At 33.9% G+C, this 25,419-nt stretch overlaps 1 protein-coding gene across 4 annotated transcripts in view; it reads left to right on the forward strand.

Moving 5' to 3' along the window:
* Positions 1–20,278: 20,278 nt before the first annotated feature.
* The window catches only part of LOC134681842 (uncharacterized), a 68,573-nt gene continuing 63,432 nt past the window's right edge, over positions 20,279–25,419 (forward strand). For all 4 annotated transcript variants that reach the window (XM_063541480.1, XM_063541481.1, XM_063541482.1 and 1 more), the window contains exons 1-2: positions 20,279–20,357; positions 25,287–25,315. In XM_063541480.1, the coding sequence (XP_063397550.1) occupies positions 20,350–20,357; positions 25,287–25,315 (37 nt within the window). In that variant the 5' untranslated portion in view covers positions 20,279–20,349. The remainder of the gene's footprint in view (positions 20,358–25,286; positions 25,316–25,419) is intronic.

A 25,419-nucleotide genomic window follows, 5' to 3' on the forward strand; every position in this document is an offset into this window, starting at 1 on the left:
GACCATGGCTTTAAGTAAAGAGTTTTGATCTGGAAGTTAGACACACCTTCTATTAGTGGTGAATATATAATCATGCTAATATTCATCAATAATCTCCAAAATTTTTAAAGATATATAGCGGAAATGGTTTGTGACGAACGGACGCACGGAGGGAAAAGCCGATTAATCAAGGCTGTATTTTAAACTGAAAATGGATTAATTTGTAAATAAACAGACATAAATTTAAATCTTACGCATTATTGGTCTCTTGACAAATTAAAAGAAAATCCAATTAAACTGACTTTTCTAAAACAAAATCCATAATGTCTGGAAGGCGCGTGAATAAATTAACAAGTACATAGCAGTGGCGGATCCAGAGAGGGGGTTCCGGGGGTTGAAACCCCCCCCATTTCTTTTGGCCGATCAATGCATTTGAATGGGAGCATATAGTTGGAACAGCCCCCCCCCCCTTTACTCTGGGTTGGGAACCCCTCCTTTTCAAAATGGCTGGATCCGCGCCTGCATAGTGAACTATCAATTGAGCAACACAAATCCAAACTAAAAAATGGAGCTAACTCATATGCTGGTAAGTACGTGTACCCAGTTTCTGGGGCAAGAGTTTCACCAATGAGTTAGAAATCTTATCACACTATTTATAACAAAATACGGAAGATAGAAATGTTTACTATATACAATTCAATAGAGACATTACTTAAATATAACCCAAGAAACTAATGTATTGCCAATACATAGTGAGACGTCAGAGTTTCCGACATTGGTAATTCCTGACATATCTCAAATACATTTCATGAATTTGTAATGTTTAATTTTTGTGAAATGTTTGTGTTTCCCTACTAAACAAGAGATCATCAATTTTCAATATTGTCCAACCGTCAATTGCAAATGCATTTTTATATTTTATCGCCCAGTACAAAAGCATTATACATTTGATACCAACGTAAATAGAGAAAACATTAAAAAGTAATGTCGGCAGTTTAAACGTCCTTAAAAAGTACACGATAACGTTAAATTCTGCTTAATGACCGAAAATTTTTAAGCAGTTAAGATGTTATTATTATATAATGTTGGTAGTGCAAAATATTATGCAATCTCTATAAGACCGTGCTCCGAATGGAAAGTGTATTCAAATCGGGGACTAAAACGAGAAAGCTTAATCGATTTGTTCCAGGTGGTGCCAGTAGCTTAGACGTACGCCTTATAAATTTATAATTTCATTAAATAACATGAATATCATCCCAGCAAGTTAACCGGATTTTCCCCGGAAACATCTTTTCTGGGGATTCCCCTATTTCATAGGATTTAGTTGTTAATGTTATATATATATATAAACGATCAAATTAGATTATTGGTATATGTGTTAACATAACTACAACAGAATGTTCAGGTTTACTTGTAAGATTCTATTCGGTATTTTTCTGATATTTCTCGTCAATACTGAAGTTTCTGGCTTACGAATTGGTAAGTACATATTTTCTGTCATAAATTAATTTTAAAAACAAACAATTAACTTAAGGAAATTTTGCTTTTATATATAATGATATTATTATGTGCGCTATGATCAATTGAGAATACATTTTTTATCAAACTTTGATCGCCCTTCTTTCAAATAATCGTTAATACTTTAAAACCATATCATATTTTTTCCTGTGTATGCGTTAAGATAATTGCAAATGACCACCTTCATTTCTCTCTACTTTTTTATTGTTAATGATATGAGATGTAAATGTGTTTGGATTTTTTCTTTAATTCTAATCTTCTTTTACAAGCCACAAAATTGTATAAAAACAACAAGCACATGATTTAATAATATTTTTCAACTACTAAGATCTATCATCTGTTGATTAAGATTTCATTTGTGAAAATTTGTTTTCCGGATAATTTCAGCAAAAAACAACTTTAAATGATTTATATTTTAATATCCAGATGAAACATATAAAACGCAAACTAAGTTTTGAATCAGATAATAACCGAAAACAATGGAAATTTTTTAGTTTCTTTGTGTTTTCTTTGAAACAAGGAACTTCACATAAAGACGAAACAACTTTATGCCCAGAAATAGGTTCTTAATTTATTTTCGGTTAATTGAGGTAGTTCCAAAAGTGCTTGTGCATACTGAAAACCTTTCAAATATAGTTCAAAATCAAGCAAATACCATTACATAATGAGTAATTTGTGCTCCTCACACAAAAAGTACACTAACGGAGGGATGGGAAAGAGCGACTGAAATTGACACTACTGACGTTTTACGTCACCGTCATAACCTAAATCTACATGTCACATTTCACACACATGCGACTTAGCTCTATCAATACCAGACTAGTCGTCTGATCTGTTAATTTGCCAATTTTGTCATATTCCCGACTGTGAAACTTTTCCTATGTGTGAATCGAACGGCGACTGATGCATTCATAGCAAGAGACACTTACTATCATAAGCTAATGTATTTTGGCCTGTAACGGTCATTTTGATCTTAACATCACATAAAAGGTCTACACAATAAATTTTTGAGTCATCTTCAGTCTTTAAATCAATTTTCAGATATATTCAGTGCGGTAAGTTTAGTACTGTTCAGATAACTCAGTATGTTGTCGATTTTAGCAGGTAAATAACAAGTACTTAACCATGCCAAACTGTCTGAACATAAACTGGACAGATTTTAATTGACTGAAATAATTGTCTGATTAGTATAGAATTTACCGCGGAAGAAAAGTCTGAAAATTAACCGAAAGATAGAAAATTATTTCATAATGTATTACTCAGTACCGTTTCAGATCAAATTTAGTTTTTGACGCAACCAGTCTTGCTCCTTTTGGATTTAATTCGATTTGTATCTTCTTGATTGTTTGATGAAATTTAAATCATCGTTTTACTTCGGTCGCCACGAATTTGGTAAATGAGAACTTATTTATTCTTAATATATTGGAATAAAGTACAAACATACGATGCACAATCAAATTTAATGCTAACCTATCGTATGATGCATTTGATCTCTAAATTAATGGTTGGTCGGGAGACTGTTTTGTTGTTACGTTGCTGTTTCATTGACGTAGCCCCACCACATCATTTTTATAAAGACATACGAATAAAATATTATTTAGAAAAAGTAATTGAGACAACCTAACGTTATGAATAACTAAAATAAGACTTTCGTTCATACAATGAGTACGCGCTTACGTCAAATAATTTTATTTAATCCTAACGAATGTTCGTCATTATCATAACGTTGCTAAATCAATAAAATATTTAGTAATCAAGCGTCCAACTCCTTCAGACAATACTGACATAGACAGCATTCTTTTTGCGTTACGTCTGAACATTAAGCTCCTAACGTTTCTATGTATTCATAAATTCATGGCTTTCAAGTGTTTAGGTTCCAGTGTTCCTGATGAAATCAAAACAAGAAAAACGCTTTGAACGCGCAAAATTCTTAGTGTTTCTTTGAATTATTTAAACATGTGAGACACAAATTAAATTCCTTTTCATTTCACAAGGGTATGAACCAAAAATATTGTCAAGTACGAGCGCCTGCTTTTGAGTTATATAAATATACAAATCGTGTTTGTTTTATTTATCATTCACTTAGTTTGTTATTATGTGCGTATACATATTTTTTCTTTAATTTAAAAGAATGCAGACTGAAAAGTCCACCTGTGCCGTATTGGTTAAGTCATTGTGGTATTTTATGCCAACCTTGTAGCTGTGGGCAAGGATATCTTTGCTGTGCTGTTGGCTGTGGAAAAGAGTGCAGAAAGGGAATTCGGACTTGTAAATGGAACGTGCAATCACCAAATAAATTGATAATATATATTGGATATTGTTATACATTTCAGTTCTGATTATTACGAATAAATGTCTATTTCATTGACAACAAAAACCTGTCCTGTTTCTTTGGAAATTTTTTTGGAATTCAAAAGTCAAAGGGCAGAAATATCAAATCAACAAGTACGTTAATATTTTATCCAAATCCCCGAAGTCCTTAAATGTATTGCACTAAATATTATGTCTGGTCATTTAATGTTCATCTGTTTATTTGAAAATAATGGTATGAATGTCCCAAATATGACTTATAATCTAACAGGAACATTGCACTCTATAAACAACAATACGTATGTAATATATACTCAAAGTGTTGTCTAATGTTGTTAATTTGTGCTGATTACAAATTTATAAATTATCGCTTAATTAATTTTAATCATGATCAGCTTCGTTCGAAGCCAAATGTAAGGGAATTAGCAAATTTTATGCACGCTAGCATTTATAATTTCATCGCCAAGGCTTATTTCATGATAATACATTCACAGTTAAAAGAATTACCATGTGTTTTATTTATAATGTATATATATTAACGGAAAACATATTTCATATTTTAGATCATTAGATCATAAACAAGAGCAAAGGACAGACAAGCTGAAAATGATTTTGTTTTCTTTACTTCTACTCTATAGCTATTTGAACCCTTTCTCCAATGACAATGAATAAAATATGGGCAAATTTTTTTCGAATTTAGTTTTTTATGCTTAGTTAGAAAAGAGTCCTATTTACAAAAACCATTACATGTAATAAACAATATGCAAAAAACCCAAACACAAATAAGACGCACAATAAAATAAAAATACTATTGATAAACGCTATAAATAGATCAACTAAAACAATAACAACAAAACAAAGCCTGTGGAAAAATTAAAAAATAAAATTAATTAATGTGCGGTATTCATTTGCGTCATTTGTTTTAAAAATAATTGAGATAATAAGTTACGACTTCACAAATGATTTTAAAATCCGCCACATTATTGTAAGAACGTATAGCTGACATAAGGGTTGTAAAGATCATCCAAGATGCCAGGGGCACAGTTTTGTACGCCAAAAGCACGTTTCGGTTATAAGACTTATCATTCTAATGCAACAACGTTTGTAACGCTCATTTTGATTGGATAACGTCACTTTCTTACATGGCATCAATTGACAATAGATGCTATGGGACGTACGCGCAAGCGCAGACGGCATATGACAGATTTTAAATACATGTTTTAACGTTGTTTTTTGTCAGTTTCATTAGAATGGAGATAACAATATTGTATTTTAAGCTCCGACGGCATCAATTGGGGATTTGATGGTCGCAAATACCCGTTTACTGTCTCCGCTAACGCGTCGCCAGTAAACTTAATTTGCGACCATCAAATCCCCAATTGATGCCGTCGGAGCTTAAAATACAATTCAGTCATCTCCTAAGTAGCACTTAAATTAAAACAATTGAAATGCCTTGTGGAATGGTTCATTTGATGCAGTTTAGTTTTCACAATTTCTCAGTTCAAACATATGTCTGTCAAATAAATGTTTGCAAGAAACAATGACAACAAACAATACTAGAGGCTGTGTAATGGCCTGATCACTAAGTATAACCGACGATTAGGCTCAAGCAGAAAAGACTATCAGGTGCTGATACTTTAATCAAGAGTCAATCTAACAAATGGTAAAAAGCTGAAAAACAAATAAAAATACAATTTTACATTGTGTTGAATTAATGTTTCTAGTGTATCAAGTGTCCAAAATAATTGATTGTACAGTCCATTGAATCCGAGAAAATGTTGTACTTTCAAGAACGGTGAAATTTCCAGTATTTCACGGAGAAAAGGTTCAATTATACGAAAGGCAATTTGAAGGCTTTAAATACAATGTTATATAATTAACTCACTCTGTGGTTAGCCACAAACTGTGTCCAAGATGACGTCTCAACGAAATGTTCCTCGTGATCGTAATGACCTTGCAGTTTTCTAGTAACGGATACGTGTGAGAGAGGGGAGGGAGCGATGATACGATGTTTTAATGTTCTTATAAGGTTAAAGATGAATAATCCTCCCAGACTAGAACACATCAACAGATTAAGAATATAATCAAACTACTACATAAATTGAGGAACGGCGTAACAGAATACTCCCCGTCTGATGTCTTTCTGATATCACTATTCCATAACTAAATCGTATATGAATATATGAAATAAATAAATCCAAACATAAATTGATTTTGTACAAGAGTAATTTCCACTTTTGTTCGTATGAGAAATATCAATTTTCAACTTACGACCTTTCAATATAAAGTTTCCAGAATAGATTAATTCCACGGGAAACTGGGTTCGGCACAGTTTCTTGTCCTAAGAAGATCTCTCCAATAATGTTGCTGTGATTTGCAGAATGTTCCATAGTTGCTGTTGAGAAAGTAGGAACTGTTTTCTCCAACGTTGTTAGGCGGCGACGACGGTTGAAGGTGGTCCTCCGGTGGGTATGTCGAGAGCTAATACTTGATCCTCTTCCGGTTTGGCGAAATGTCACACCTTTTTGAGTATCAGACGAAATTAAGCGTTTCGCCCTAACGTTCCATCCTGCTGATCCAGTTGTTCCAGCTGTGAAGTGGGGTTCTCTATGTTTGATTTTGTTGAAGTAATGTCCAAGAAAAGGTGTTACTTTGTGATGATGTCCAGATAAGACTCCTGGTTCCTTTTCACTAAAATTCAATTCAGACTGGGGAATACTGCTTCCTCCTCGGAGAAGAGGTTGATTGCTCAAAGGCAGATTGATATTGGCAATAGGTCCTTCCATCGGAATAGGTTTGTGAATGCTACTGATTTCCTCACAACGCACATCAAGTCCTGTTGATTTCGGAATGATATTTTCTTTATCATTAGATTTTTCTATAGAAGTCACAGATTTTGCTTTTAGTGACGTGAGTGCTGTCCCTTTAGAGGAATTCGTGCGTTTACCAGGCTTGGTATTAGGTCCTGTACATTCAAGGAAGTTTTGTATTGAATGCGATTGTGCGACCTTTGCATTCGAATGAAAGTTTTTGTCGTTAGACTGAACAACAATTGGATTCTTGTCCTTGACGACTATTTCCAGTCTTGAGGCAAGACGTTGTTCTGATTTCGTTATTGAATTCACTACTGGACGAAAAAACGTCTGTCCATACCAGTAACAGTCGTTCTAAGACTGATAAGGCCTGTTAAAGTTGTAACAGTTGTTAAATTTCACTGCTTCAGTTATTTTGTAACTGTCCCAACTTTAAAAGTGTTTGTCTACAACATAAATCGACTGCAACAACGCAAGAAATAACTGCCACAGACATTAAAGGACTGATACAACTATTTCAGAGTTGTAACAGTTGATTTACAACTGTCCCAACTTGAAAAACGTTGCAACAGTCATAAATAAACTGATTAAATGCCTAAAGAGTTGTCACAGTCGTAATAAAACTGATGCAACTATTTGAAAGTTGTAACAGTTATTTTATTACTGTCCCAACACGGAAAACGTTGAAACAGTCATAAATAAACTGTTTAAACGCAGAAAAAGTTGTAACAGTTAAAATATAATAGCTTCAACCATTGTATAGGCCTAGCTAATTTATAAGCGTAGCAACTTCAAAACATTGATATTCGTGTACACTTAAAAGTCACGGATACAAATTGTCTGACAGCCAGGCCCGGGATAAAGGTTAAATTATTTGTAAAACAATTTTACCGTGTGAAATATAAGGTTGTGACAAAGAGAAACAACTTTCATTCCCATTTAATACATTAATTTTAGATGTATATTGTTTTAAAATAATAGTTTTTTTTAAATATTTGCCGCTGAACACATTTTTGTATTCCTCGGTTATTTAGTGAATGTGCTGAATTTATATATTTTTTTAACACTTCCTCGCCATTATCTCTTCGAACAAATAAAATCGGAACCAGCCATAGATACCTGCAATTTTACTAGATAAAATATAACTGCTAACAGAAAAAGCGAAAAATTACCCAATGTATTTGTAAACCAAACGTATCTTTATAACTGAATTAACAGTTGACAATTTTTAATATTATTTTTTTTTTATTATTAAATCAGTTAGGTGTGAAATCATTCATGCATACACAATTGTTTTCAATACCCGTAGTTTTACGAATCACATTACTTCATAATTACGCTAATATACATGATATACTCTAAACCTAGCCGGGAACTCCTTATACACACACTTGTCAAACTTATCACCATATAAAACTGCTTTATATTTTTTTTAGGGCTTATTTCAGACGCTTATTCTGAACTTTTATTCGGGGCTACATTTTTTTCTTTTAAAATTATAAATATTGCCGTAGTAACCATATTGATTTCTATACATGTAAAACATATAATCAAAGCTATTACGGACATTTAACACATCTTTAGCGGCTATGGAAAACAAATTTTAAATCTATCCAAATTTAATTTATTTTATTTAATCGTTTTTTATTTTAGAATAGTTCCAATATTAACTCGACTTTGTACTGTATATTCTTCATATTGTACGGAATGGTCAATGAGTTCAATTGTAATTGATACACATGATACATATAAATAGCACGTCAGCATTCACGATTGAGGTGAACAAATATTATCACTCGCGAGAAAAAATCATATTTTCACCGGATTTTCGCAAACAATTTACCATACATATTTTGTACATTTGTAAATACTAGTAGATGGACATACTGTTCATACAAGACCCGACAAAATAACTAGCGCAAGTGAAAGTTCAAATGTTCAAAACAAGAAAACTCGCATTGTTTCAGACAGGAAAATCAAATCTTCTTTTATGTTTTTTCACATCATGGTTTATAACTTGATGTATTTGGTCAATTCTAAAGACTGACATCGGATTCTCTTACGTGGTTTCAGTTGATCAGAAGTCGTACTAATTACGTTTATCCAAAATATTTTCCCATTTCAATTGTTCAACTTCAAATTATTTAATCTTGTAAATGCTTGTACAATAATGACATACTATTTAATTAGTAAAGAAAACTAACAATATTACTAGATGTAGACAATATTCTGGGTCCCTTAATATTTTTTTTGTTTGGTGTGAGCCAAGGCTCCGTGTTGAAGGCCTTACATTGACCTATAATGGTTTACTATTATAAATTGTTATTTGAATGGAGAGTTGTCTCATTGGCACACACACCCAATCTTCCTTTATCTATGACAGTACAGTAATGGAAATTTTAAAAATGGTCACATTTATAAATTACGAAAATGGGTCCCATATTCTGAATTCATATATACACCTTAGAAAAAACAAGTGAAACTGCGAGCTACTGCTCACTGATGATACCCCGCCGCAAGTGGATAATATAAATAGTGTAAAAATATGCAAGTGTTCGGTAAACAGGAAATTGTCGAGTGATGAATCTGAAAACGCATCGCACGGTATAGCTGACTGATATAAATCCTGAAACCAAATTTCAGAAATCCTTATATTGTAGTTCCTGAGAAAAGTGTGACAAAAATTTTCAACGTGGCTTTCATGTGTAAAATCATACAAGTGTTCAGTTAACAGGAAGTTGTCAAGTGATCAATCTGAAAACGCATCACACTGTATAGCTGACTTAGATAAACCCTAAAACCAAATTTCAGAAATCCTTGTATTGTAGTTCCTAAGAAAATTGCAACGAAAAAATAAATAGTGTAAAATTATGCAAGTGTTCGGTAAACAGGAAGTTGTCGAGTGATGAATCTGAAAATGCATCACACGGTAAAGCTGACTTCGTTAAACCCTGAAACCAAATTTCAGAAATCCTTGTATTGTAGTTCCTGAGAAAAGTGTGACGAAAATTTTCAACTTGGCTATCATGTGTAAAATCATACAAGTGTTCAGTTAACAGGAAGTTGTCAAGTGATGAATCTGAAAACACATCACACTGTATAGCTGACTTAGATAAACCCTGAAACCAAACTTCAGAAATCCCTGTATAGTAGTTCCTGAGAAAATGCAACGAAAAATATTCATGGGAGGGACTGACTGACGGACGGACTGATGGACAGACAGAGGTACATTTGTAAAACAGTATACCTCCTTTTTTTAAAGTGGGGGTATAAAAATACACAGATTCAGTGACTTGTGAATCGTTTCATCCCAGGGGCAACTATTAAAGAACCTACCAAGTGTATTCATTGTAAATTGTTTTTGTCCTGAACATGCATGTAATATTTGCTACTGGACAATAGCAAATTAAAACCCCAAAAATATGCTTCCAAACATAAATATTATAATTAAATTACAACAAACAGCTCACTATTAGTGCATTATACATGTATGACTTTGTAATGCTTATTGTGTTTATGGAAACCAATGGGAAAATGTTGCTTAACATCTTGGGTCATATATTTAGAAGGCATTAATTATTCAAAAGCAGATAGAATGGATTTGAAGAAAAAAACATGAATAAGGGCAGAAAATCACCTATTTAAAGTACAAGTCTTTGGTTAAACACAATATATGTGTCATCATTGGTGTATCAATGTTGCTTTTGTGTACATGGTATAAAAATCAAACTTGGGTTTCTCATCTAAACTTGTTTATATTGTGTTACATCATCCAATATGGCTAGGCCTGTTATAGGTTTTTCATTATCACACTTATGCGGAACTGATTTTGCTCATTGTTGAAGGATGTACAGTTACTAACAATTACATCACATGGCTTACGATTGATGGTCGTCTTATTGAAATTCATACCACATCTCCTTATTCTGGTTATCATACAGTATTCACGTTATACAATCCCTAGTATTATCAAATGAATTATAACAATTGTTTATAGTTGTCAGACTTTTGTTATCAAAAAGCAGCTACATGTGTATAATCTTGCTTTTCCTACATGTATGAAGGTTTTAGTACATTGTACATGTACAAAAAATGATGTACAGGTATCACACAAACTTTCAATTATAAATAACCTTTGAAAAAGGAATTTAAGTCACAGTAAAATTAACCATGCCAGACAGATGATGTACACCCTACAAACTGACATTCCATACACAAAATTTAGTGATTTATACTGTCTGTGGAATAGACTTAACATTCTAAACATCCAAACCATGAAAATTAAACATTGCCCAATGAAACATGAAATGAGGTCATGGTCAGATGTAAAGCCTGCCAATCAAACTTGTACACCTTATGAATATATATCCAATAATATGCCAAAAATAGTGATCCTATACATGTCATGCATGTACATGTAGTTTATACTGTAGCATCTGAGAAACATTTGGAAATAGATCAAACAACAAAAACTAAGCATTGTTCAATGAACCATGATATTTTCATGAGGTCAAAGTCCGATGTAAGTCTTGCAATTAAGACATTTTTTCACCGCACTCATTTCATACACCAAATATATATAATTGACCTACTTTTCCTACTGGTTGTAGTATTTAACATGTGTGAGAAACAAACTTGACAAATTACATGTAACTGAAGTAACCTTAATCACTGATCCAGGGTTGGCAAAGTATTACCCGCCCGGGTATTCCCGGGTGGGAAAACCCGGGTTTTCCCGGGCTGGGCAATACTCCCAGAAATGGGGAATACTGGGCATTACTGGGCAATATGATTTTTTAAGCTTATTTTAATATAAAATAGTTAAGTCTTGGTGTAGTTACATAGTATTACAGCTAAATATATACTTTTTATACAGATAACCATAGACAGTTATTTCTAAAAGAATGAAAATTCAATTTCATTCCCTTCTATGTAGCCAGAATACAAGATTTGCACATTTAAGGAAACCTTGTTAATTATAAGCATTGTTTCAATTATCCATACTTTAAAAAAAAATTATTGCAATGTTTAGTGAATTGTTAATTTAAATGTTATACATTCAAACATTTGTCATATTGCTAAATAAACACCCTAAGGGTCATGCCATTAACATTAATAAAATTGAAAGGGCTGATTATTGTTACATAAACAAATCTGCATTCTAATCAGAATAATTACTTACTAATTATTGACAGTACATATACATGTATATACATTATTTAAATGTAATTTTTCTTACATATTATTGGTAATCCTTAATAGGATGTATATTTATTTAAAAACAAGTTTTTTGCTTTATCAGGATTTACAGTTTTACCAATCCAGACAAACAAAAAAGGTTATCTTAAATGTATAAATTTGTGTTTGATCACTGAATTCTCTATAAAATTCAGACTAGTATTTTATATTACCCAGTATTGCCCAGTATTACCCACTAAAACCCAGTAAAACCCAGGTTTTCCCAGTATTTCCCACTGGGCTGGGCAATACTCATAAAACCCGGGTTTTTGCCAACCCTGCACTGATCCATGAAATGAAGTCAGGATCAGGCCAACCTTGCCTGACAGACAATGAGACATACAATGTAAACCTTTCAAGATACCTACATGTATATATATAAATGGGTTTACCTAAAATTTATCCATGTTATACATGCAAGACTAAGAGTGTATTCCACTGTGACTGTTCAAACAGTAATATTTTTTTCCAAACAGTTACATGTTCATGTAGCATGATGTAGTGTACCATGCAAACTAGGTTACGTGCAAGGGACAAGTCACTAACAGAAATGTCATAACATAAGGAAGTACCCAGGCCTTTCAGCTTCTAAAATGTATCTGCTGAAGCTCAAATACAAAACGGTATGTTGTAGTCAGATTGTAATACCAATTTCTTGCATGCATGTACTTCAACTTTTGTTGCAGGTGGAATAATAAAATTATACTTTAAAGTACATGCATGGTTTATTTGTTTCAAATACTTGGCCACTAATCATGCTAATTAAGATTTTTATTTAATTCTAATTCAGACTTTAATAATTTAAGTACAGCAAGCAGTCATTTGACACTAAACAATTGACACAGACTGCACGAGACCCTCATAGTTGGTTAAGATCTTCTTACACACCCTGGACACGCTGGTGGTAGTTAACAATTGCAATGCCAACATAAACTTCAGATGTGATATACATGTACTGTTTTGTAAATTTCCCTGAAGCTAGAAATTCATATATCCATATTCATGATATTGTTATTATAATAAATCCACTAATTAAAAGTATTCATGAATTCAGATATGATGCACTATTATTAGTAGTATTCACTGAAACTATGAATTTTCATTATTCCAAATTGCTATTTCAAATGAATAATTATCCTGGGTATTCATGGAACTCAGAAACAATGTACATGTATGATTGCAGTATTAATATCACTACAACTATGGAATTTTGTTATTCCAAATTCACAATTGATCATGATTGATGATAATCCCAGGTATTTAGTCCTCCAGTAATGTGGTCCTTCTTTTTATACAATATATTAAGTTTCCTATTTGTACAAGGCACAATTTTCTTCTTGTTCAATTTAATCAGAACATCACATCATCATCATTGAATAATGCTGCAAGCCCTATTCTTTATTTCAAAAACAATAGATAACTAGTATAAAATAATGAATTAATCCATTGTTTCACAATTTACAGCTATGAGAGCGACTCAGTGACGTCTACATTTCCTATGCATCAAAGTGCACATGTTTCCTATGCATCAAAGTGCACATGTACTAGCAGGCATCATATTCTAAGTGGGAATCATGGTCAAACCAATACATTTTCAGTATGATTCTACAAAATAAAATATACATTAAGACTCAAGTACAGTAAATGTTTAACTAATAATAAATATATATAATACTACATGTACATGTATATACATTGTGCAATAATAATAAAGTTAATTACAATAACTGTATTTACCTAAAACTATGGCACTCATTGACTGAAAAATTCTAGCACTAATACAATTCTATTTTCAAGTCACTATTAACAAGAAAAATAAATCTGTTAAGGGGGTCTAAATTCTTTATAGTGTTGTCTTTTTTTCCTGCATTAATGATTTTTTAAGTGTGATTGTGTACTTTCATTGAAGGGTTACTGTCTTATTGAGACTCACACCATACTTTAATTCATCAATTCTTTAAAACACAACAGGTTATTTCTTTTGTTCATTTTAATTATGTTTATAATTTAATATGAAATATATTGATACTACAAACATGACAAAGAAAAGTTTAAGGAATGAAAAAATAAAATAAATAAACAACTTTGCACTGTTACTATATACATGCACTAGATAATAGTGACTTTACCTTTGTCCAGTGCATATAATGAATAAACCTTTGTGATGTAAATATATTGTTCCAAGACTTAACCATCCCAGTTAATGTTTTAAATCCTTGAGTTTAATATTTTTTACATCTTTTGTGTTATCCTGAATACTTTTTACTTATTCATTTCTTATTACAGCTTGCATTAAATAATGCTTTGCAGCTCAGACAACACTTTTTGTTTATTTAATTTAGTCATTTACCCAATTTTATTTTAATAAATCAATATTGAAATTACTTTTAAAATTTGAATTTTTATATCCAAAATAATAGTATATCCTGCTGTTTCATATTATTTAAAATTATAATTTGTTTTGAAAAAGTTATCAAAATTTTAATCATGATAATTTGTGAAGATTATCATAAAATTATGTCATTATACCAATGACAGATTAAATATCATCCCCAGGGCAATAAACTATTGTGTCTTAATTTGTATACATTTTATTAGCTACATCATGTATATAATAATTTCTTATTAATACCTATCAGATATCCAGTGTTAACATCCTGATTATTACCTATTTTAATGTCACATTTGCATGGTCATATTCAGTAAATACAAAGATTTTATTTTTTTATTTTTTTTTAAATATTTTGAGCTTCATAAAATACTTTAAAAAGGTTTATACCATGTTAACTTACGACCTTTCAATATAAAGTTTCCAGAATAGATTAATTCCACGGGAAACTGGGTTCGGCACAGTTTCTTGTCCTAAGAAGATCTCTCCAATAATGTTGCTGTGATTTGCAGAATGTTCCATAGTTGCTGTTGAGAAAGTAGGAACTGTTTTCTCCAACGTTGTTAGGCGGCGACGACGGTTGAAGGTGGTCCTCCGGTGGGTATGTCGAGAGCTAATACTTGATCCTCTTCCGGTTTGGCGAAATGTCACACCTTTTTGAGTATCAGACGAAATTAAGCGTTTCGCCCTAACGTTCCATCCTGCTGATCCAGTTGTTCCAGCTGTGAAGTGGGGTTCTCTATGTTTGATTTTGTTGAAGTAATGTCCAAGAAAAGGTGTTACTTTGTGATGATGTCCAGATAAGACTCCTGGTTCCTTTTCACTAAAATTCAATTCAGACTGGGGAATACTGCTTCCTCCTCGGAGAAGAGGTTGATTGCTCAAAGGCAGATTGATATTGGCAATAGGTCCTTCCATCGGAATAGGTTTGTGAATGCTACTGATTTCCTCACAACGCACATCAAGTCCTGTTGATTTCGGAATGATATTTTCTTTATCATTAGATTTTTCTATAGAAGTCACAGATTTTGCTTTTAGTGACGTGAGTGCTGTCCCTTTAGAGGAATTCGTGCGTTTACCAGGCTTGGTATTAGGTCCTGTACATTCAAGGAATTTTTGTATTGAATGCGATTGTGCGACCTTTGCATTCGAATGAAAGTTTTTGTCGTTAGACTGAACAACAATTGGATTCTTGTCCTTGACGACTATTTCCAGTCTTGAGGCAAGACGTTGTTCTGATTTCGTTATTGAATCGAAACGTTAGTTATCTTTGTGTTGATTTCAATAGGAACAGTTTGCTTGTCAATGTATGTATTTCCAATTATGACCCAACCGAGTCTCAACTTTTGAGCAAATGAAGTTAGGGATGGGCCTAGGCGTTGTTCAAGGACGTGGTGTGCCTCTATAAGGTCTCTTACAATTAGAAGTGACATTTGACAATGTTCCTCTATTGGTGGAATGCTTCCTCTGAGTTCTTTCAGATGGGGATGATGCATTGCGAATTCAGGAGAAGCTTAGGAATTTCGTCTCGATTATTGGGAATATTATTACATTCAATTAATGTAGGCAAAACAAATTGTACGTCACTATGTACAGACTTTATGAAAAATATTTTCCTCTTTTCCCGGAAGTAGCTTCTCCGGAGCATGTTGTAAGAGAGTAGTTTTCAGGTTTTTCCCGAACGTTGAACAGACTGAAGAATTCAGGTGATGCAAGAGACCGGTTGCTTTGGTCGTCAATAATGGCGTATATCCTGATAACTTTGCCTATCTTGTCCTTGTGGTACACGTCCACAGGTAATATCTTGGCATAAGATTTCTCGCTCTTATGACCTTTGTAGATCTCTGTGCAGATAGAACTCACAGAGGTAAACTTTGTTTCAGCTGACTCTGTCTGCTCCCCGCCGTAGGCTTGTCTGTGTGAGCTAAACTGAGAACTGTCATATTGTTGTGGTCTAGTGATGTGAAGTGCGGTGGTATGTCGTTCACTTCCACACTCACTACAACTGATACTTGCATTGCAGTCCCGACTACGGTGTGTGGTTGACTTACAACACTTGTAGTACACATTGTTTTGTCATAACAGTTCCTTGCGTTCCTCAATGGATTTGGCTCGGAATACACGGCAAAACATCTTTTCCTCTTTCCCCGGAAGTAGCTACTCTGCCGGAGCATGTTGTAAGAGTGTAGTTTTCAGGTTTTTCCCGAACGTTGAACAGACTGAAGAATTCAGGCGAGGTTAACTTTGTTTCAGCTGACTATGTCTGCTCCCCGCCGTAGGCTTGTCTGTGTGAGCTAAACTGAGAACTTTCAGATTGTTGTGGTATAGTGATATGAAGTGCGGTGGTATGTCGTTCACTTCCACACTCACTACAACTGATACTTGCATTGCAACCCCGAATACGGTGTATGGTTGACTTACAACACTTGTAGCACACATTGTTTTGTCATAACAGTTCCTTGCGTTCCTCGATGGATTTGGCTCGGAATGCACGGTATTCATTCAAGGTATGCTTTGTCTTGTGTAGGATACACATATCTTGTTGTTGACTGCTGTCTTTAGTATGCTGTTCAACAGCCGTCTTATGAACGTTGACTTTAGAGTACGTCTGAGGTGTGAACCTTGGCGTAGCGTCTTTTGTATTTGGTGTTACTTTTGACCCAAAGATAAACCCAGGATCATTCTTAATTTTGCTAATTTCCCTGATGAAGGCAGATAATTTTGTGAAAGGTGGAAAGGCAACTTCATATTTGGACTTGTATCTTGAAGCCCTTGTTATCCACTTTTCTTGGAGTCCGTATGGCAGTTTTTCCACAATAGGATTTATCCAGGACGAAGAGTCGAAATAAACAAGCTAACATCCCAGCTTGGGATTTTCCTTGTGATATTCGATTTCTGATAGAATATCAGACAAGTCATAAAGACGTGCGTTATCTTTGTTCGTCAAGGTAGGGAAGTTGACGAGTTTACTTGTGAGAGAGGCCTCCAACATTTCTGGAGCACCATATCGCTCATCCAGTCTCTGCCATAACCTCTGTAGGTCTCTTGTTTGGTTGTTGGCATTTGATGCCCTAATGCTAATGGCATGTTTAGTAGACTCTGGCCCTAGCCACTTAATTAAGAGATCTATCTGTTCCGAGACCGAAACTTGTAATTCGTCTATGACATTTTTAAAGCTGGCTTTCCATGTATGGAAGGATTCTGCCCGGTCGTTAAAGCTTGTTAAAAAAATGAAGCCGGGAGAACAACAAGTCCTTACGTAGGAGAAATCTGGGTATTTCCGACGTAGGATTGATTTGTTGCCGGTATGCAACAGGGGTCTCTTCTATTACGCCTTGTTTTTGTTGTAAGACAGGGATCTCTTTTGTAACGTCTTGTTTTTGGTGTAAGACAAAGATCTTGTCTTTAACACCCTATTTTTGGTGTTCAGCAGGGATCTCCTCTGAAAGGCCTAGTTTTTGTATGCGGGTTACTATTCCCAAATATGGGATTAAGGTGACTTCCGGTGACTTAGTATCAGAAGGCAAGACTGCAAATGTTTGTGACGGCAATTTCAGTGCCACGGATGGCACGAACGCTGGTGCTTCATGACTCAGCTCAATCTTAACAGGAATTTGTTTTATCTTTTGAGGTCCTGTTACTTCTTTTACAGCAATTGTTACAGGAAGTTTATTGACGAAATCTTGCACACGCTAGAGCGGGTTTTCCTTTTCGTCAGGGAGATTGCTAAACGCTTGGCTGTCATCGTATTCCAGAATACGAGCCTCTACTTCTGCGGCTGCAGCTTCTCTTTGTGCTTCAAGAAGGTTAAATTTGACTTTTAGCTCGGCCTTTTCTCAGCTTACTAGAGCGGCTTCTTGTTGCATTTGAGCCTTTCTGCGCATGGCCTCTTGTTCTAATTGCACTTTTCTGTAAGCGGCCTCCTGTTCGAGCTGAACTGTTCTCTATGCGGCCTCCTGTTCTAGTTGAACTTTACTTTGAGCGACTTCTTGCTCCAGTTCTGCCTTTTTATGTGTGGCTTCTTGCTCCATTTCAGCCTTTTTCAGTGTAGCTTCTTGTTCCATTTCAGCCTTTTTGCGTGCTGCTTCCTGTTCCATTTCTATTTGTCTGAACAGGGCCTCTTACATTGCTTTATGTTGTAGGATAAGGGCATGTTTTTCGACAAAGGCTATTTCAGACTTGGGAGCCTCTGCCTTGGCACACTTTCTCCGTGCTAGGCTTGACATGTCTGACACGTTAGAGCAACCGTTGTGTGAGGTTTTCTAACCCTTTGAGGTCTTTGTTTTAGTGGATTTGGCCTTTTTTTATGGCGAGGCGATGCTCGTGTAGGTTTTCCATAACCAGTTCCACTTTGGACAGACGAAAATCCAATGAGAGATTACATCCTTCTATTTCTTTTTGACTCTCCGATGTTCTGGTCCTTTTCAGAAAGTCCAGAAATTCATCTGTGAGCCTACGATAATTATCACAGGCCTTAACAAGTTTGTCGTGGGCTGTTAGGAGTTGCTGGAGCTCGATAGGAGGCGTGGTGACTTCCAATAACTGGGATTTAATGTATGTCCAGAGAGTCCTGACAGAACTTGTCACGTTTTTCTGTGAAAGCTTCTTTTCCTTTTTATGTGAGGTCACGTACTCGCCTAGTCTCGGGATTTTCATCTGAATGTGTTGTATTAGACGGATTTTCTAATAGTTCAAGGACATCTCCCTCTGGGGGTTGAACCTCGTCTTGCTGTTCTGCTTGACCTGGATCCATGATGGCTCAACGTTGTTGGGTTGCTGCCTAGTACACACAAGTTATTTAGTCCACTGTCAGTGTAAAAGTAGGTACGTTGCTGCGTTGTCGTTCCTTGTCTGGATATGTAAAGACAGGTTGTCGTCAATTTACTTTACGCCAATGTATGACGCGTTCTTGCAGATCTCAACAGGAAGGTTGTAGTGGTTGAACTGACGTGGAGTGGCGTTATCTGTGAGACACAACATGCATGTTGTAGACTTTTTACTGTAATGGCCTGACCACTAAGTATAACCGACGACTGGACACAAGCAGACAAGACTATCAGGTGCTGATACTTTAATCAAGAGTCAATCTAACAAATGATAAAAAAGCTGAAAAACAAATAAAAATACAATTTTACAGATTTCCTTCAAGAATTGCTTTAATATTTTTTTAATGCAAGTGTTGAGAATTTATGTTAATACTACTTATTATCAAGCTCAAGACATTTTATCATAAGTTTTTAAGTTCCTTTTTATTTATACAAGTGAACTACTGATATGTATAGACCTTTCTCCCATGCGAATTCTCTGTTAAAAATAATTTGTCTCCCTTATTTGACATTTTGTTAATAATTCAAATTAAAACTTATTAAATAGTTAATTTACATACGGATTTATACACTAAATCCTGTTCACACCAAAATTGAATATTATATATGAAGACATTATACCAGAATATTTTCTTCTCGTAATATGTTTGGGTCTCGGTAACCGATGGTTCTAAGTAGTCGAATTGTTGTATCACTATACAGTCAACACCGAGTTCGAAACTCTCGACTCCAATCTTGATAAACTATGATTGTCAGTTTTCATATTGAAGGCTGGTCTATCCTGGAACTCCGGCTTCCTCCATCAATAAAAACTGACAGATTCGAAAAAGCACACTAATGTGGAGTGTGGCGTTAAACACCAATCAATCAATCTTCTTATAATATGATTTGCAGTAAGAATTCTGTTTTGAGATCTTTGAACCTTAAAAAAAAATAAAAAAATTGACAGTCATATGTCACATGTCTGACTTTATACAGTACAGACACCCATATTATGGGAATGGCGTTTGTTTAAATTGCAGTTTAATATTAAAATCAATGACAAAATACACTGACTTTTTTGTAATGTCTCTTCAAATGATAAAAATTAAAAACAATAATGATTGACTGACATTGTTCTTTCTTGATGGGTTATAGGTTAAACTATGTCTCGTGAGAAAATAATTTGGGAAACGGTGTGGAGATAACCTTTTATTAATATATCTTATTATGTAATCGTTCACCGTGGTAAAGTACTGCATACATTTCTTTCGTTGTTTGGTGCATTGATTAATTGATGATTTCGTAAGTACAATGTACATTAGTTTATGCATGTTAAAGATGAGAACATATTAACAATTAATCTAATGGTCAGTTAGACTAGTGGTCTGGGGCCAATTTCACAAAGCTGTCTTAGAACTAAGACATTTCTAAGGATGGTCTTACGGCATATTTCAGTCTTAAATGGGTTTCACAAAGTGGTTCTTAATTAGGATATCTCTTAATGCTGGTCATAACGTTAGGACTCTACGAGAGGTGATCTTAGGATAGTCATAGGGTTATGTTTAAAAATTACACTTATTTTTTATATCACTTTGCAACTAACCTATTATCTAGTCTCCTTTTCTTCATCATTACTAAATCTTTGTAGATTGACGGTTTTGCATGATATGTCAACAATGAACATTCGATATTTTTATATCAAACATGCACGGTTCTATTCTTTAACCTTCTTATAACCAATACAGTGACAAGTTGAATTCAGCTCACATTTATAAAAAAATGTTTTATTCTCTTTTTCTCAATTTTGTATCTAAAGTTGCATAAGTATATTGGTGTATTATGATATATTATTTATAAAAAAAAAAGATACTATCATTTTTATTTTGCAAATTATCTAATTATAATAATTAATACGTTTAGTAATTTATGGGAAAGACATACTACATTTCACATATTTTTTTCCATAAATCCATGTTAATATTTGGAAATTTTAAGAACTTGCGACAGGTTTGGGTTATCTTTGCTAAGATCATCCTAAGACAGCTTCGAGGCTAGGTCTGAAATAAGTGATAAGATACATGTAGTCACAAGAGGATCATAATACATGTCCTAAGATATATCTTATAACAGGTCTTCGAATAGATTCGTGAAACCGGTCCTTGTTTGCTAGAAAACGAATTTATATTTGATACAGACAAAAATGAGGCCTTGCAACAGGGCACTTACTGAGAGCTGCTGCACTGTTTATTAACGCCCGCAGAATGGCGCTTTCTTTATCGTGTACTCAAGGTGTCAGATCTTATGTCCATATTTTGACCAGACTCTTTTGGGAATTCATACAGAAGACGCCCCATTTAGCAGGTGTTTTACTGCATGTCAGACAGAAGAAGACCAAAAGTTACCATATTTCTTAAACCCATATACTATTAGAGTACATCTTCTTTGTAAATTTTTATAACAGTTAACCGGTTAATGGTTCGAAATAATATTCGATTTACCGGTATCATAAACGTATTCAATTTAACTACACGTTGAGCACCTGTTTTCTATCAAGGCTAAAGAGAGTTCTAGCTCATTCGTTAATAACACATTTTGTTGTTTTGACAGATTTCTTGTTATTAGACATGTTAGATGTGCTGGTAAACTATTAAAAAAAATAAGTAATTGCCATGGTTAATGAACTGTACATCTTGCATCCTGTTTGGTCGTTCACAAGAATAGTTCTCACTCTGATTTTAAATAGAATATCAGTTAATATACAGACAACAAATACTGATTCGTAACCTGGGGACTGTTTATCGAGGCAGTCTTAGGATTAGGACGTGTCCTTAGACCAACTTAGGACATATATTAGTCCTCAGTGGGTTTATCAGACATGTCGCAACTTATGATAATTCTAGGAATTTTCTTAACTTTAGGATACCAATTTAGGTGTCTTAAGATGGTCTCAGGATGGTCCTTACTTTAAGATTTATTTATGATGGTTATTTTATAGACAAATATGGCCTGTGTTGGTTTGCATTTACTTTACTACATATTGAATCCCTGTCCCTCTTTTCAGCACCATTGGTTGCAACATTTGACAATTTACTAAAAAGCAAAGTCTTACTCTTTTCCACACGGTCCAGGAGAGTCTGTAGTTTTGCATTGGTAAAATTCGGATTTCGTCTCTTGCTCATATTCTCACGTAGTTGTTTGTTTGTTTTTGTTTTGCAGTAATAAATAAGTTGAAGTAATCCGTATGTATGTGAAATATGCACGGGATTTGCCTGTGAACTTTTAAGTATGAAATCGTGACACTTCGATTTCAACTCACTCAAAGCATATAACGATTTTGCCTATAATATATTTAGTTTTAACTATTTACAATTTGTTTGTTCAATTCTTATATAAATCGTAGTTATATTTTGTTTTGTGTTATGATTTTGTTTCATAGAACTTAAATGTACAATTATAATATAAAGATTAGTTATTACCTCTAACATGTCTAATTTAAAAGTAATAATTATTTTCTAATTATTAATCCTTTTTTTAAGATTATAATTATTGGTTAAATTTGATACAATATTTCCATTTTTTTTTCATTTTTCATTTCCTATTTTCTTTTACGCCAATACTTGGGACAGCGGTTAGGACATCCAAGCTAAGCTAATCCTAAGATGTCGTAAGTCGGTCCTAACTTTATCAAAATTTCTGTCCTAAGAAATTCTTAGGACCGATCTTAGGACAGTTTCGATAAACAGGGCCCTTGTCTCTATCAAGAACGGTTACTGATTCGTGTGATTACTAAATTGCTTTTTTTCATTCCATTTAGACGTGAACATTTTCATATTCACAAAAATTTGGTAAAAGTATCCGGATTTTCCCCGTTGTACTTGAGTATTAGATAATTCCCAATCGGTCCATGCAGCATATACAAATTATTATATTTTCAGCGCAGTTCCCAATTCGAAAATGACTGATTAAGATGTCATGAACCTATTGCGATACATGCAGAACCATCTAAGGCAACTACAAGCCGAAATTCTAACGTTAAATCATTTTTTTTATGTGTTAATTACTTCACTTTCATATGCATTTTTGAACTTGAAAAATATAAGGGAAAGAACACGTGGCAATCTTCTCATAAAGCTATCAGTTTCTGATAAAATCAATTTGATCTGTTCAACTCTGTATTTTAGTTTATGTCATTCCTGATAAGGAGTACCATTTGAAGGTTATTATTTTCAAGTTTCAAGAGCTTAATTGTTTATAACTTATGATGACTATACAGTTATGATATAAGCAACATCTGATATTTTTTGAAGAAAGAATTCGATAAAATAAAATATGGGTTACACGTACATATAAAAGAAACCAATGACACTAATAAGCAAAATACAGCTGGGGGTCAACAAAACAGATGTTTATACAGGGGAGATAACTTCTAACCTCTCATTAGTACTGTCAGAATAATCTGTCATAGAACTGTTCTAAACTGTCCTAGAACAGTTCTATCTAGAACAGTTCTACCCTAGTAGAAGTAGAAATTTCAGAATCAGTTCTAGGTAGAACTGACCAAATCAGTTATAGGTAGAACTGTCAGGATCAGTTCTAGTCGTAGAACTGTCAGCAGAACTGACCAAATCAGTTCTAACCGTAGAACTGTCAGCAGAACTGTCTAAAACTGTTCAAGCCGTATAACGGACCAAACCTGTCAGGATTGTAGAACGGTTCTAAATGACGTCACTGCAGTTAGGGCATGTTAAAACAGTACTGTGATGATAATTTTTTAATATATAGTATATACTTTTGACCTATTTATATTTAAGACAAAGAGTTCTTAAAACTGTTCTATGGATAGAACTGACTAAATCAATTCTAGCCGTAGAACTGACAAAATCAGTTTTAATCGTAGAACTGTTATAGTTGTGAATGTCAACACCAACTTTCAATTTCGATACAGTTGTCGAGCCATTTACATGTTTTATCTGAATGAAAGCTGATACAGGGCAAGAGTAAAAGTTATCAATCATAAACTTACCTGTGATAACTCATTCCATGAAACATTTTGGGTAAAATACTTATAAACAAGTGTGAACATAAGGGTTTTCTGTACGGTGTACATTCACTTAACTATGCACCGTACAGAAGAATTTATGTGGTCAGCTATATATACACCGTACACAACGCTTCTTTTCGGAATAAAATATCGAAAAATAACATATGTTTGAAAGATTGCAAGGCCAATTATTGAAACAGCACTACTTATTACGCACACACAGTGGCCTTCTATCAGAAAAAAAAGTTGCAATTAATATAGAATCATATCGGATGAGACGAGCGTCAACTTCTTTGACAAGTATTTGCAAATGTTTTTAGTAAGCGTTCTTGTTTTGGGAAAATAATGAGACATCTCTAATCATCATCCTACGACCAAATCATTTCTTAAAACAAAAATTATGTTTAGATTAAAGTACGCATTGATATTATATAAACAAAACAAAGATTTTCTTACCGTGTCATGTCAAAATCGATCACGCTCGCTTGGTTAGTACCTATATATCCGCTGTACCGATGATACACGGTGGCAAAGTCAAACCAATATATATATCAACACTGAGAAAACACTGGACCGAAAAAATTAAGAATAGAGAATTATAAATTGTAGAAATATAAAGAATAGAAAATAATGGGAAAAAGTAAAAAGGAAAGAAGAAAATAGCATAAAACTTTGAGAAAATACTATGGACGGAGTTTACATAATAGAGAATAATTGGGGAAGAGTGCAAAATCAAGGACAAAAAAATATAAAGAATAGAGGACAATCAATAAAAAAACCGGAATAATGGGGTGCTGAAATATTAGGAATAGTGTACAAAAGTCAAAATAAATAAAGAACAGAGACAAATGGTCTCAAAAGTAACGTCTCTTGCATGTAGATTGAATAGAACATATTCAGTTTCTTATAAAAAAAAATCAATTAGAAAACTAAGAAATATTGTAACATGAATCGTAAATTTTTCCTTTGATCTTCGAGTGAGTTAACTTTTTATTTTTAGAGGAGTGCATCATGTGAATGGTCTTGTTTTAGTTATTTCACTCTCCAATCCCGCCGTTGACCGCTTATCATAGATAAGCAAATAATACGAGGAGCTAGGACGAGTGCTCTTACCAAAAATGAATGATTTGCCTAAAATCGCTACGTTTTTTTCTCGAAAATATAACATACGGATTTTTTATTTGTTTTAGGTATCATACAATGGTACAATCATATATATGTAAGTATGATAGATCTTCTACTATACAGACTACATGTTTCCCTTGTCCATTTGTATGTCCGTCTGTCTGTACGTCCCGAAGATGGTTTCAGGTATCTATAACT

This window comes from Mytilus trossulus, chromosome 8 (genome assembly GCF_036588685.1).
Source record: "Mytilus trossulus isolate FHL-02 chromosome 8, PNRI_Mtr1.1.1.hap1, whole genome shotgun sequence".
Classification (NCBI taxonomy): Eukaryota; Metazoa; Mollusca; class Bivalvia; order Mytilida; family Mytilidae; genus Mytilus; species Mytilus trossulus.